Here is a 15918-nt window from a genome sequence, read left to right on the forward strand (position 1 = left end):
AAAATAAAGGGTCTATTTTTCTGGAATGTAAATTGTCTTCAAAAAGTCTACTAGAAAAAAACCTCTCGCTAACTCACAGACAGTGTACACACATGCCATTGAAGGTGTCCATACACAGACAAAATAGCACCCTGCTTTTTAGAGCTGCAACATTATATCAGAGTTGTCCGTCATCCAGCAGCGCTCTCAAAACGCGTCCTGTGCCTCTCTGGCGAAGGTTTGGGCGGGTGTTGGAAGAATCGAATACTGCATGTGATAGCAGGCCAGAGGTCAATACAGATGCTTTTGAAGCTTGAGGTGAAAACAGGACCGGTTCTCCTGTTTCCTTTCAAAATGCAGATGCTTCATTACACAAAACAGCAGTAATATGGTCCAGTCTGGTGCTGTTAGCTAAGGAGCTTGGTCTGTCTGTAGCTGAGGGTGGAGTAATCTCCTCTGCCTCTGGAGTAGATGGCTGGTCTTTGGACATTTTTCGTACCCCGTCCCGTTCATCCGCATGGATGAAAAAGGGACTAAGAAATGGCGGGAGGGGGTTTGGGGTTGGGGGCTCAGGGAGGAAAGTGATACATGGTCACTAGTGAACAATTTTCCATTCTCCCTGCCCTCTCAGTGCCAAAAGAGGGGCTAAGTGAAGCAGTGGTCTGGGGTAGATTGGGGTGGGTGCTTTGCTACATCGGGGGAACAACCAGGCCCGTCATCGCTGGAGAGAAAAAAATATACAAAATCTATGATTCTAATCAATCAGGTCTTGCATTAATGTACATCCAGCAACTGTTCTCTGTCTTGTTCAGTCATAGCTTTCGAGTGGTTAGTATGAGGGGTTAGACTGCATTCGTAAGTTCAGACAGGGGGGTCAGATAGTGAGTTGGGTGGCTACCTCTGAAGCTGTTCCCCCCTGAGGCAGGGCAGGCAGGGGAGGGAGAGCCCTGGGGCCTGAGGACAGGAGCAAAAGCACTCTTCTGTTTAGCAGCAGACGGGAAGGAGGAGAAAGGCAAGAGAGACGATGAGGAGCTGGAGCTTCCTGGTATAGTGGGGCTGGAGGGCATTACTGCGGAACAGAGAGCAACAGTCAGTCTCAAGTCTGAAAATCACAACAGAATCAGCGGTGCAGGGTAAATTAACAAACACATTTAGAGACAATTAGAGAGCACGTGAGGTCTTACTATAGGGTGAGCCTGTGGGGGAGGCACTGCTGAAACCAGGAGAACCAGGAACTCCTAGGCTGGTCATGGGAACTGTCCCATAGCCTCCGGTCATCCCGCCGCCGCCGCCGTAGCTCGACTGCTGAGGAGTGGAGGCTGATGGGTAACCCCTAGGTGACAAACTGCTGGAGTTTCGAATGTAACCTGGATGGAAAATGTTGAGTCAGATCTGAGCTTCATTTGTGGAAAAAAAAACAGAAGCAGGGAATAGAGTTTGGCTCTTTCTGCTCACCTTGGCTGCTCTGTCCTGGCTCCCCGATGCTAACGCCTAACTGAGAGGGGTAGGAGCCCAGACCCATGACACTGCCGTGGGCTGGTGAGCTTGGCAGCGCCTGCAGCTGACTGTGAGGACGGGGAACACTGTAAAGTGCCTCGGCAATGTCAGCTGCACGTTTCAGCAGCATGTCCTGCAGGAGATCAAATGCAACGGTCACAATTGAGTCAATGAAAGATGATGCAGTTTGGTTAGGTGGCTCTGCTGACGGTTGTCCAACTGCTGCTTGCATTCAAGTGTTTGTTATAAACGCACATATCTGAGCACAGGGAGTCAGCTGCCAAACAGTCACTTGGCTGCCACAAACTACCAGTGTGCTACAATGTTTGCTTACAATGTTTGCATACTGTTTATCTTATGGGCCTTTTTTTTTTTGACAGCATACAGCTGAGCCACTGCAAAGCTTTTCAAAACAATCCCTACTCAGAACTGTATTATAATTTTATAGGAATTTAACAAACAAATAAAGCCGTCTAAATATTAATTCTGGTGGATTACCTGTGTCACAGAGGTTTCAAATCTCTGTAATTTAATTTTTTTTCATACAGTACTGGATTGACTGGAAAGCTATTGATTGAACAGTTAATGGGCTAAAACAAAATCAGTGATGTAGTCTGTTAAATATCTGCGTGTTCTCTGAATATGTCATGTGTCTTTACCTGATTACTATGTGGATTTCCATACAGGGCCTCCACAAGATCTGCAGCTCTTTTCAGGAGGATTTCCTGCAAGGAACAGAATTTATTACATTAATATCTTAATAAGAGTAGTGTGCAAAGTTCCTTGACAAGTAGTAATGAGCATGGCAAGATCTTTTATTTAAGAGTCTCTCACCTTAGCTAGTTTCTCTGGATCACCAGGATGTCGAGGGATGACCTTCTGAAGACGCTGGAAGCCATAGTCTATAGTTGGTTCATTTAGAGCTAAGAAACATAAAGTACACCAAACCTCAGTCACACTTCATCAAAACCTAATATTTAAAATTCCTCAGACTGTGGATAAAATGGGCAAAAAGAGCACAACGCGTTGTCTTAATACCTGTGTAGATGAAGCGTCCAGGAGCTCCCTTGCAGAATTGTTTAGATTTATAAGACAGTGTGACCTCCACAACCCCGGGGATGTGTCGAGGAGGCGTCTGGACACGGATAGCGTGTGGTGTGATCAGCTGAAGATACAGCACAGAAATTGTGTCACAAAACAGCAACAAATGATTCCTTCCCATGCCTTGTAAATATTTAGGCTAACACAATACTGTGGAAAGATTAATTTATGTAGACTCCCCATAAATCATCTAAATAATGAGACAAGCCATATGCTATATATATCATTTCAAACTGTGCTTTAGACTGTATCATTAGTGAGATGTTTTGAAGACAATTCCTACCTCACTCCACACCAGCATGCTGCCAAACACCACCTGCAGCCCGTCAAAGAAGTTCTCCCCGATGACGATGACCATGGCCCCGCCGGTGGTCCAGCCCTCACTGGGACTGATGGCTTTGATACACGGGGTAGCTGGATATGAGAGCAAAGCAAGATTTACTGTGAGGGTTTCAAAACGGGACACAAGAATTGGAAAAAATAGAGGATGATAGAATGTGTTTGTAATGGGTGTCTCAGGAAGAATGTGTTGATGGTGCTCTTTAGTTTGGGCTTTAGTCTTAAGTTCTGAGGCAATGTTTAAAGCAAAACAAAAAAAATTTTGGTTAAAAAGCTTGCATTATTTCATTTTTACTTAAACTCAGTTTCATTCATGATGTGGCGTTTATCCATGGATAACACCACAAATTGCAACATGATGAACAGGGAGTTAGAAAAGGTCCATATCAAATGTCAAGAAGTCACAGAATCTGAAAGCAAGGCAGTCATCTATAACAGTGAAAAAAAAGCTATGCAAAAATACAGGCTACAAAGACACAGGCATGGTGCTGAAATAAGTGTAAAATGATTTAAATCTAACTTGAGTAAAAAATATTGTAGTATTATTTACATAATGTACTTAAAGTATCACAAGTTAAAGAACTAACAAGAGAAAAATGGCCCCTGGGTAGTTAATTCTATAACAGTCCATCATATGTTTTGTATGTTGAATATTAACAAGAAAGTACAATGTAAACTACAGGTATCTCTGAATTGTACTTAAGTACACTACTTGAGTAAATGTTTGGAGATAAATATGACTAGTTGACCTACAGCTGGTTAAATTATGTTTTAAATTGATTTAAGATCAGATACTATGTTTATTTTATATATTTAATTAATGCATCAATTAGCTCAGTTAATGACCTCAGTAGCATCACTGGTAATGTTTGATATATCATGGTGATTATAAATGGACATTAAGCAACCTGCTATTGGATTTCTATGGATGACTCTGTACAGTGTTTCTGAACGTGAATGATGAAGCAGACGCGTAGTGAAATAAAAAAGATAAATGGGGTGTGACATTGTAGCGTTGCAGTGTCAGTGTCTTACCATATTCCATAGTATTCTCAGCAGACTCGCCTGGCTCCAGTCTGCGGGCTCTCCGGCCGTGTTTTGAGTTGTTGTGAACGAACATGTTGTCAGACACTGCTAGGACATGGCCATCTACACACACAGTGCTGGACAGGACCACCTGATAGAGAGGACGAGAGCCAAGAGGAAGATGCATGAGTGTAGATGCACGACTTGGACAGCACGCTGCGAGTCACAGTCTCCAGTTACTGCAGCAAAATCCCTGAGCAACAATTTGTTTCGGCATACAGGTGATAGTAATATTTCTCAATATGTAATGTGACATCTCTGGGATCTCCATAATATGTCTGCATTCTGGCGATGACACTGCTCATACACCCCTCCACTCCTCCATCAGGTCTCCATATGGCCTCTCCGCCGCCTCTTGCCTAACTTTTTGATTCATACAGCATGCAGCAGGCTCATCGTTGTCTCCTCCTGATCCTTCAATGACACCAAACATATGGACGAAATCTCCCATTTTAGCCGGCCGTTAAAGCAGTGGATGATATATAGTGGTCCTAATTTGATTTTCTGGCCGCAGCATGTGTGTGTCCTTTCCCACATCTGCCTTGCATGGCTGACACACATATAATTAATGAGAGGATACTTGTAGGTTTTTCTCTTTGGATATTTATGAGTGTCGATGTGATACTATTTCTGAAAATGATAATGAGTTTGAGTGTGTGTTTACGAACATGTTTTTGAGAGTTAGAGGGAATGGGTCAGTGAGAAAAAGTTAATTAAATAGTAAACCATAAATATTTTATGCATCTTCAGAAAATCAGACAGCGAAGATAAAACCTTGCACTCCCTTCGAAATAAAACACCTGGCAGTAATTTTGCAGGTGAAGGAACATGAGAAAGGAAAGGAGAAAAAGCATATGTGCTATAGGTGGTGGAAAGGAAGGGGAACTTAAAGGAAAATAACTGTAAATTATCGATCAAGCAGCAGACTCCTGTCCAGCTCTGATCACCTTTTAACCCAGAGATGAGAGTCCTGTGTGCTCATAACTTCTCAGCATGCGTCCCATAGCAGGAGTTAAAGCAAACATGGCTGAAGACCGGGGGAGCTCGAAGAGGAGGAAAGGACAGAGGGTTTGCTGGGAGAAGGAGAATGCCAGACAGGGGCCGCTGGTGCTGAAAGACGGCAGAGGAAGTGAGGCGGGAGTGTCCCTCGTGACCACTTCCTGGGTCACGGAGCATGACCTCCTCCATCTGGAGCCAATCACTCAATTTTTGACAACTTCCTGAAACACCTCAACCTATTTCCTGCACCCCAGCACCCCAATGACCAAGTCTCCCACATATCTAACTTCTTTCGTTTGTCTTTCCATCTCTCTGACTTCTTATTGATTTTTAACTTTCACTTCTAACTCCCCCCACTATGTCTTCGGTTTGAAAAACTTTTCCAGAGCTTCACTATATGAGAACATAAACTCGACTTAGAACAGACTGGACAACAAATTAATTATTCAATCGTTCTGTAAGGATGGAGGGGCACCCACCTTCCCTCTTTCCGTTCACACACAAGCATACACATACATTTTTTTTTTTTTTTTTCATACCTGAAATCTCCTCATATCCCTCGGGTTTCCTGCTGTCTTCAGACAATTCTGGTTACATTTCAGGAAAAACTTCAAGAAAAACCTGCAAAGGTAAATAAGAGGACACGTGTTTGTACATCAGCAACTAAGAAATCACATGAAAGAACCATGTATATGATTATTTGCAACCCTGCAACACACTCGCAGTCAAAGGAGACAGTCATTATTTTTTAGAGACAGGCATGGCGCGTGTACATGAGTGTGTGTGTGTTTGTGTACATCTATATGATTACAGCTCTGGCATCAATCCCAGCTGTTTAGCTTAGTATTAAAGTCAATGTTATTACACTTTAAATCAAGTGATGAGAATCTGAAGCACAGTCCAGTGAAAAGCACTGCTGTGTTTCAAAGTAAACTGGAGACAGTGATGTATGCCAGGGGACTCAGGGGACCATGGTATCCCGCAATGCTGTGTTTGAACCCCCACATGGGAATGGAGAGGGAAACGAAGTAGAGACAACTACAGAGAAAGTGAAATGAGGAGGTGGAAAGAGGAAGGTAGTGATGTGATAGAGGCACAGGATTTGGTATGGACATGAATTGTGTTTTCAAGTATATGTGTCTCATTACGTATGTGAGCTTACTTTTGAGTGTGATAGAGTGTGGAGACAGAGAGGGAGTGAGGGGTGCTGATAGCCCCTGCTACACCAAAAGAAACCTGAGAGAAGGTGGAATAAATAGGAGCGAGGGAGACTATGGAGAGAGACTCCAAATCCCAGGTGTACACAGTTCGGCAACACAGCCCGCTGCCATGGCAACGAAGCTCTGCCGCAATCCCAAAGTCCCCATGCTGAGAGGCAAAGACAGCGATGGGAAAGAGAAGGCAACAACAAGAAACACATTCCAACACTGAAATACAGCGAGGAGGGAGGAGAGAGACTTGGCAAGGTGAGATGCAGGAAAGTATATCAAGAGTGCAGGTGCAGACGAGGGTGAGAAGAACCACACAAATCTCATGGAGAGGAGAATTTAGACAGACGATGTATGTTAAAGCAAAAGAAAAGAAAAATGAGCTTGGAAATGATGCAGGGTTGAGATATAATTATGGCAACTGTCAAATATATAGCCCTGAAACCAGATGTCCACTGCACTTCACAGTGAACACAGTTCTGTCTTGCCTATGAAAAACACATCCATTAATGTTCCAATTAAACAAACAACAACAGTGCAGAAGAAAAATGCTGCAGAGGGAGGCCGCGGTTTTGGGCTACATGGGTAGCTCCAATCCCACCCACACTGTGCTCTCTGCAAATATAAGTCATCTTAATGGAGAGTGGTTGTTTGGAGAGGAACTTCATATTGGCCCCACAGCCCTGAACCCTCCCATCGAATACTAATCTCTCCCTCATTCTGTCAGCTTTTATTCGCTATTCTTCCATCACTCGCTCCAGCTTCCTCCCTTGTGAACAGGACCTGGCTTGCAACTAGCTCTCAGTTCCAACAGTGTGTCCAATATTTCTTGATTTGAGCTATTTCATCGGAGGACAATCAATATTGTTGTTGGCAGAGGGTGATTATAATTTATCAGTGAGAGCTCGGACCTCCAACCTCAAAGCTGCACTAAACTTCAGATTGGGGTGGAAACATGTAAAAGGACACATCTGCGCCTCTCCCACTTCCTCTTTCTATTTCTTTCCTCATCGATGTCTGACTCTGTCAGCCTTCCTTACATCTGCCTGCTGGACACCATGACGGAAGCATCACTGGATTTAAACACTATATATTTGCTGCAAGGCACAAGGAAAGTAATACTGTTAGTTTCTTGACTCTGAAAAGAGACCACAATCAGAAGTGTTCTATTTCATTTTACTGCCTCCTTTGAGGGTCATACAATATGTACATTATATCCTGGGCAATGATTCTTACATTATGGCTCATTATGGCTATAGCAGTCATATATAAGAGGGTAATTCACAATGCACAGGAACCATATTTTTGATTTAATAACCATGTACATGGTCTGGTTGTGGTTTGGTAACACTAGTTTCCTTGCCACTTCCATTTTTGGCTACTTAAAGGTCATCTAACCAGCAGTCATCACTCATTTTACTGACGGACATGATATATCTGTACAGCAGTGATGCTTCAGATAGTGAAATCACAACCCTAATTGAGAGGTTGTCTACATCCATCTCAGGCTTTGTGCACTTTCTGAGGGTTCTTGACCTTGTTTGTTGACTTCTTCTCATCATTCCCTGTTTGTATGACACCAGATGCCTCACATACACATACACACACACACACAAAAAACACGCATTCACATGCATGCATGCACACTCTAATACATTGACACCCCCACCTTTGCCCCCCTCCCAAAAACCCATTGAGTCAACTTTTCACCCCCCTCAGTTCGGACGCACACAGCTGCAAATGCTGAAATTAAAGCGAGACATTGACGCATATATTAGCATGCATTAGCCGCTTCCCCCTGCCCACTTAACATGCAAATCTCCCAGCCCCGTCGCCTCGCACCTTCTGCCACACATTCATTTGCTGAATTATAATTAGACTAATCTTGCATAATTAATAAGAAGTCGAGGACCCTCTGTTTTTTATCCCCTCCTCTATTGTGGTTGCAGAAGTTTAATATTGCTGTTGTTTGTTTTTGTTTTGGTAATGTAATACACCCACACACCTCCCCATCCACAGGGAAGAGATGAGCAGAGCATGCAAAGAATCTGAGGTGATCTTCATGTCACAGGGAAATTGCAAAGAAAGGCTTTTTTCAAAGAACTCCACTAGCTTTAGCGTGTTTATATTTAATGTGCGCCTTGTTCTGTACATTTACAGAATATTCCCTTCTATAATGCAGGTGTAAAATGGTGCTTCTGTTTGATTAAAACACTGTCATGTGAGTAACATAGTGTGATAAAGCTAATGGGAAACAGGGTTCAACTTTTAAACTGTCATACATGTCCATGATAATGATTATTTTTCTCTTTAATTGCAAGTAAATTTTATAAAGCCGGGGAACAAGCACAAGTGGTATTGATTTCTAACAAAATGTGACACCAAAACTTGATGAGTGCAATTTCACATAGTCTGCTTTGGTCAGCAATGGAAACCGAGTTTTTTCTTCTGCAACACCTACCCCTTCAGAGGCGCACTTAAAACAGGAAACACAAACAAAACATAGACCCAAGTCTTAAACCTTGGGATCATTTTCCACTGCGGCACCACAGGGAGTCTGTTTTTTCTTTTCTGTCTTCACTTCTGCATCTCTGTCAAAGCCTCCGATCCCTTTTGTCTGCATCTGCTTCAGTTCCCAAGACTAAACACAGGCCTCGCGGCGTGAGGCAGCCATCCCAATGGTGACAACTTGCTTAACTAAAATTAGTTCAACGACCAACCAGAAAGTCATGACACTAAAAACAATAAAAGAGATGCAGCTTTTTGTAAAATTTCACTCCTCATTGTGGATGCTCAGTTTCACATTTCTCAGTCCATGGGGCATCTGTTACACATAAGTGTTACTCACTATGTTTTACATATGGACCTAATCATGCAGTGAGCACCTAAGCAGCACAGGACCCCTAACAAAAATTTTCATTGGCATTCATCAGCACTAATCACTGTTGACATAAACTGCATTTTCACATAGACATAAAACACATCGCCCTCTGTGCTCATTGTAAATGAAGGTTTACTGGTAGCAACGGCTCTTGAAGCATGTGAGCAGGCGATGCAAAAGGTTTAAAAGCAGAGTTCAAGTTAGCAGCACAGCTAGAAAACTTTCACCACGCCTTTCCTTTTCTGGGGTTGCCTTCAGCCTTCAAATTTTGGTTTAGTGCACCGCAGATGACAAATTTATGCGTTAATACAAAAATATGGGAGGAAAAAATTTGAAGGAAAGAATGAGGAGGATGACATTGTCATCATTTTTGTTCAGCAGACGCGGATGCCCTGCTGCTCAGGCATAAGGAAAAGAAGTGAGGAAACATGAGGACAAAGAGGTGGAGACAGGAAAAAGAGCTACTCCTTTTCATCCCCTTCATACTGTACATGTAACCCCTGCTCCACTCCATAATGCCTAATAGATAGCGGGTGTAGGAAATCCAAAGAGACTGCACAACAAGAAAAAGAGGAAGAAGAGGAAAGGCAGAGACAGAGACAGAGGAAGAGAGGGAGAATGTTGATGTCTTGTATTCAGGGCCATCACTCATCAAACATCCCCTCCACCACCATCACCCTGAAAAAACAAAACAGTGTCCTGACATCGCAGTGGAGGGGAGCCGAGGGGAGGGCAAGGGAGTGAAGGAGGGAGGCAGGGAGGAAAATTAGGAAACCAGATGTGGAGCATTAAAACATACTGACATGCTGAGGGCCTTCCTCTGCCACACTCACACACTGAGCGCACTAACTCATACAGCAGGCCCAGATACATGCACGTATGTATGTTTATGTCACACACAGGCTGTACAAGCCACACACACACACACACACACACACACACACACACACACACACACACACACACACACACACACACACACACACACACACAAACACATGCATGAGTTCACAGAAAAATACACAAAGACAAACACTGACTTGCAAGCAACCATGTGTGCACAATCAATCATGCAAACTTATACACATTAGCAAAAATGATGCCTCAAAAACAAAAGTCATAGATGTGCTGGGTGGTTTTTAATAAAGCATGAATGTAATGGGCCAAAAAATGCCGTAGCTTATGGCTGTGGACGAGGATTTGGATAAACCGCTGTTGACCTAAGAATGTTTCACGCCAAGGCACAGATCTACAGATGGGTCGTCATGCATCAGTGTATGGATATGCATCCAATTAGTACATGTACCCAGACCGAGGAAAGGCTAGGGGGGAGGGATGGAGGTGTTTTGTTTTCCTCCATGGGGAGAGCTGTGTTTGGGGGATGGAGTGGGGAGGTGAGGGGGGGAGGAGGGGGGGTTAGTAATAAATACCCCTGGACCCAGGTCCCCTGGCAGACTGGAAGCTAGACTGGTCACCAGGGTTAACACCCGGGGCACATGACCTTTGACACTGCTAATGGGGCACAGAAAACCGTCCACGAACTGATACCCCCTTTGTCGCATACCACCACAGGACCTTTCACACCAGTCCTCCCAGTACGACCACCACCCCCCACCCCTATCCTAAAATATACAGGGAAATCTCTGGCATCAACTTCATTCGCTTTTCATAAGCAAACATCACAGAGTCAAACTGACTCCGTATTTGTCTTTCTCCCTTTTTGCAGCTTTTATAATGCACACTACAGCTACAGCTACTTCTACATTTTTACAAAACTCTGCGTACCTATTAGCAAGTGACTGGTCACTACATTACCCTGATGTCTAATAGTCTCTCAGTGGCCTCAGTACTTATCTTGAATGAGCTGGTAGACTTTAAACAACATCTGCACCCACATGCTGACACGCACCTCAGACCAGCAAAGTGAAATCCACTGGTGAAGGAAGTACTCATATATTTCATTTGAGTAAAGATACTGATACAAGAGTGTAACAATACTCTACTACTCACTACAAGTAAAAGTCTTATATTCAAAATCTCACTCAAGTAAAAGTACAGACGTATTATCAGCACAATGTGCTCTAAGTACTGAAAGCAAAAGTACTTTTACAAAGTAGGGTGTTATTATATTATTTCAGATGCATAAGTGCTTATGAACCATTTCCATGTTGCAGCTAAGGTTTAGTTCATTTTAAGCACATTGTGTACTGTTTGGTATTTGAATCTGTAAAAACTGATGATATTATATAAGTTGTATAAGTTGATTGTGTGTTTTAAGTGTAAAATTCTAAAAAAATAAATAAAATAAAAAAAAGTTAAGTCCCTCAAAACTTAAATACAGTAAACTAGTTCAGTAAATGTCTGTAGTTACGTTCCTCCACTGATGAAATACCATGGTTAAGTAGGACTGGGTTTCAAACCTCAAGACTATTTTGGTTTTGAATGTAAATTATACAAAAGTTGGAATCGAATGGCAGGTCAGATTCATAGTCTTGTTTCCTCGTTCTTTAATCAGATAATTCCTGATTCAAACAATATTTTAGCGTTTTTTTAAACAGCAGTTTATTCAGGTAAAGTTTCTGTCCAGCTACTTGTGTGCAGAAAGAAATAACAATATTTAAGAAGTTTGCCTCCTTTTCTAAATATAAAAAGAATAACAGCGCCAAAAAAAAGAAAAGATATCTATCTTATTGATGAGTGGTGAGAGAACCAGTGAGTAAATCATGTCCTGGTAATGTCAGGTAGACAGTGAGCACATGGGGGAAGCTCTTTATAAATTTGCCTGGTGGACTGGCTGCGCCCCTCCTGGCCTCTTCTTCATTGCCTCCCAGGCTGGTTTCACCCCTGCAACCTCAGCCCCGGCCTATCCCGCCTCTAAACTTGAGAACTGTGACAAAGCCAAACATTTAAACCACTAGCGCTGATTTATAGAGTTGGGCAGCGCTGTAAAACCCTCAGGCTTGCCACCGCAAAAAGTGACTGAGGCACGGCAGAGCTGAGAGGAAAAGAGGTGCTGGAAGGAGGAAAGTGGAATGATGGGAAGGGTACACAAGAGGCACTTAAGTGTTTCAACAAGGTTTCTCCTGGGTGCTTAAGTGCTTTACTGCATAACCTCTTTCTAGCTGCTAAATGTGCATTTCAACAATTTCAAATGAATGAATGTTTCAGTCTCCCAAGCTTAGCTCAGCCATAGATTGCATACAAAGCTTGGCCACATGGGACCGCGGTCAGCCTGCCAAATAGATGGATATGGATAGATATTCAGAGTCTAGAGAGCATGAATTCACAACCAGGACAGGGAATAGAAGTCCCATCAGTGGCCTGACCTCTCCCAGCATGCTTGGTGTGTCCTGAGGGACGAGGATTCAAAATATACTCTCATAACTGTCAGATGGAACGCAGAGCACCCTGTAAAGCTGAATAGATTTCAAACATACCAGAAGGTCATCTGCAATACACTTGCTTTTTCAATACCCTTTCAATCAATCAGTCACTAATCAGATTTACCAATAACATGGGTATATCAAAGCTCGACCCGAACCTTCCTCTGAGAAGAACAATGAATCTGGGATGGATGCCACCAAGAGGGCTAGGAGTGGAGAGTGAAGCAACAACAGAAGGAGAAGAGATGTCTTCTTAATTAGCCAGTAATGATAAGATCTGACAAACAACATCTGTTTCCAGAAAGAGAGAGGAGAGGGGGGAGCAGAGAGGGAGAGAGAAGGAGAGGACGGGAGAGAGGGATAGGAAGGAAGATGAGAGAGAGCGAGAGAGAAAAGCGGCTGAGAAACCTGTGAAGCCTAGACAACAGGGACCTGCTTGTAAGAAAGTAAAGGGGGAGCGGAGGGGATGTGTAAGGGAGGGAATGCTGTGTAGCGTGACACAATAGAAGAACGGAGGATGAGAAGTATAACAGAAGTGAAAGAAAGACAGACAGGGGAGAGAAATCTGACAGGGTTGAAGGAGTCGAAGAGCCAGGACGAATATGACAGACAGAGGGAGGAAAACAGATCAAAATGAGAGAAAAGGGGGGAGAGATAGACAGACGCAGAGAAGGTGAGCTGGATAATAGTGCTGGAGGGAGAGAGGAACGTGGAACGTGTGAAAACATGGGAATGGAATCGCTCAGAGGTCCAGGGTGCTGTAATTTACTGTCCGTGGCTAATACACAGCAAATGTGTGGAGCTGAGCTGAGGACCGGCAGAGGAGAAGGGGAGCTGAGTTGATAGGGGGGCTGAAGGGAGGGCACGCAGACTGTTGGGGCTCTCAGCATGCCTGCTGGGAGCCTGTCAGCAGTCACATCACCCCCTGCCCTCAGCCCTGACAGATTCATCAGGACCATTGCACACACACACGCACACTGACAAAGATTATAGTGACACTGCAATTGTTAAATTGCTGTTCCTGTTTTTCTTTGACTTATATTTTCCTCCATGATGAGGAAAACACAGCATCTGTTGCATCAACGATTCGGGCAGCAAAACACAAAAGAGCCAGCACTGACTCCTGCTTCTCTTTAAGTTTGTGTGCTGCATTTCAGTACACATGTTTACATTACACGCCCTAGCATATTCTTCTGTCAGCATGGACTAATTAAAAGAAGTTTTTAAAAATGTATCTACATAATATTCCAGCCTTAGTTGCTTTTCCAATGGACCACAGGATGAATATCTATTGCCTCAAACCTAAGTCAATAGGGAAACTTAATCAGATTTTATTTAAGAAATACTGCAGATGTGTAAATATTAGTGTTAGGAGGTGGTTTCAAAAAGTGAACGGTGGGGAGTTTTAGAGGAATCTAACTCCTGGGAGAAATACTGCGTAGTGTGTCCAGATTCCAGATCAACAGACAAACAAACAAACAAACATGGTAGCTTGCGGGGCCGGCCCAGCACCAGGGGGCATTGTTAAGTCATTAGTGAAATTTAAGACCTTAACAGAGGAGGATGACCGATCCCAGTTACACACACACACACACACGCACACACACACACACGCACACACACACACACACACACACACACACACACACACACACACACACACACACACACACACACACACACACACCCTCACAGGAACTGAGCCAAAGAAAACAGCCCCTGTACCTAAATACCATGGTTAACTGGCCTCTGACTCCACACCCACCCACACACACATACAGTCACACACACACACACACACACACACACACACACACACATACACATGAAATCCTGATTTCACTGATACAAGATCCCCTTACAAAATATAAATGGTAAATGCAGGAATTTCACATGAAAAGTAAACCCACAGACAACCGATTCCAACGTCACACACACAAACACACATAACCACACATTGCTCACTTGCTTGCAATGTGAAGTGCCTCTAAATCACGCTAATCTGCCCCCTTCTGATCCTCTGAGTGCCCCTACTTAATCTCTACACTGCTCAACCAAAGGTGAACCCTATTAGTGGCCAGACAAATGGGAGGGTTTGCCCTGGCTACTCTGGGAGTACGAGGCCTTTCAGACTGCCATTGAGCTGCAGCTCAAAACTTCTACCACCACCACCACCACCCCCACCATCCCCTCTGCATCCCACCCACTCACACAAGTCCCCCTGCTGTTCCTCCACATTAGCCCATTGGAAGTCCATTCCCATTTCCTGTCAAAACATTTCTTTGCTGCTCTCTGTTTCCGACTGCCCCCTCTGTAGGCTCTCAAAGAAAACAAACCAGGCCTACTTCTGATGTCAGGGTTCAAGCCACAACAGCCAACAATGGCCAAAGCAGAGCAAAGGTGACCAAACACAAACTCGGCTCATAACCTACCACTCATTATACACTTCCTGTGCAAACTGGAGGCCGGGATCTTCCCAGTTCACATGAGACCACGTCGCAGGGCGCTCAAGCCACACAGAAAGGTCCCTGAACTCATTTTCACCAGTCTAACTCTGAGTGGGGCTCTCACTGTTTGAAGCACTACCTGTCAGTGAATTTGATATTCTAGACATTGCATCGTCTCTCCCTGTCTATCTTTGTGTCATTCTCTCCCTTGCATTGCCCCAAGGGAGGAGCCATCCCCACGGTCCTGTGCCAGCTGCTCAGTGGTCCAGCCTGCGTGCCGCTCCGCTGTGTGAGGCGGTGTGCACTGGAGCCTCAGGGCCTTGTCGCCACGCTGCATGGCCCCCTGCATGAGGGGCTCGCTGACAGGGGGTCTGGAGGGACCGGACAGTACTAGCCCACCAGGGAGAGACCTGTGACAGTAGACTGAGGGGACCAATGTCTCTGACTTTGTCTCTCTGCATGTATGTATGTGTGACAGACAGGTAATTCATGCATACATATTAATATCTGCATCTATGTAATGTGGATGATTGTGAGTGCAAACCAGTAGTTTTACAGCCTGGTCAGAGTCTTCGGTGAATATCAACAGCAACTGTGAAGCAGAGTTTGCTTATGATACGGCAAGTGTATGTGAAACCCAACATAAAGCAACACTATAAAATTCAGATGTTTCTGAAACCAAGTGTGCAGGGCATATTGACCTGCAGGTAACATATCAATATACTGTAACTCATGCTACAGTAACACTTAACTACACCTGGTGAAACTCATACACCATGAAGTAAACTGTCGGCACATTAATGTCAAAAACATGGATGACAGCTTGGTAAGAGCAGAGTGTAATAACACACCCTGAGATTTGTGGAAGAACACATAACACCAACCAGAGGGATGTTCCTCACCTCCACCTTATCCCTTATGTTCTTATGGATGAACAGCTCATCATTTATTATAGCTCACATATGGAAAGCGTAACTGCCTAGTCAGCTTGTCCTGGC

General features: G+C 43.9%; 1 protein-coding gene across 6 annotated transcripts in view; it reads right to left on the minus strand.

The window, feature by feature from the left end:
• Window positions 1–668: 668 nt before the first annotated feature.
• LOC111230880 (transcription factor COE2) overlaps window positions 669–15918 on the minus strand; it is a 28403-nt gene continuing 13153 nt past the window's right edge. For 3 of the 6 annotated variants that reach the window (XM_022757762.1, XM_022757764.1, XM_022757761.1), the window contains 10 exons: window positions 5541–5622; window positions 3952–4093; window positions 2861–2991; window positions 2515–2641; window positions 2311–2399; window positions 2136–2201; window positions 1435–1609; window positions 1164–1346; window positions 878–1048; window positions 669–700 (listed from right to left, as the gene is read on the minus strand). In XM_022757762.1, coding sequence (XP_022613483.1) covers window positions 669–700; window positions 878–1048; window positions 1164–1346; window positions 1435–1609; window positions 2136–2201; window positions 2311–2399; window positions 2515–2641; window positions 2861–2991; window positions 3952–4093; window positions 5541–5622 — 1198 coding nt within the window. Of the gene's footprint in view, window positions 701–821; window positions 1049–1163; window positions 1347–1434; window positions 1610–2135; window positions 2202–2310; window positions 2400–2514; window positions 2642–2860; window positions 2992–3824; window positions 3828–3951; window positions 4094–5540; window positions 5623–15918 lie in introns of those variants that run through there. The other 3 variants (XM_022757763.1, XM_022757765.1, XM_022757760.1) reach the window with 3 other exon arrangements.

Source organism: Seriola dumerili, unplaced genomic scaffold (genome assembly GCF_002260705.1).
Source record: "Seriola dumerili isolate Sdu_G_001 unplaced genomic scaffold, Sdu_1.0 BDQW01000290.1, whole genome shotgun sequence".
Classification (NCBI taxonomy): Eukaryota; Metazoa; Chordata; class Actinopteri; order Carangiformes; family Carangidae; genus Seriola; species Seriola dumerili.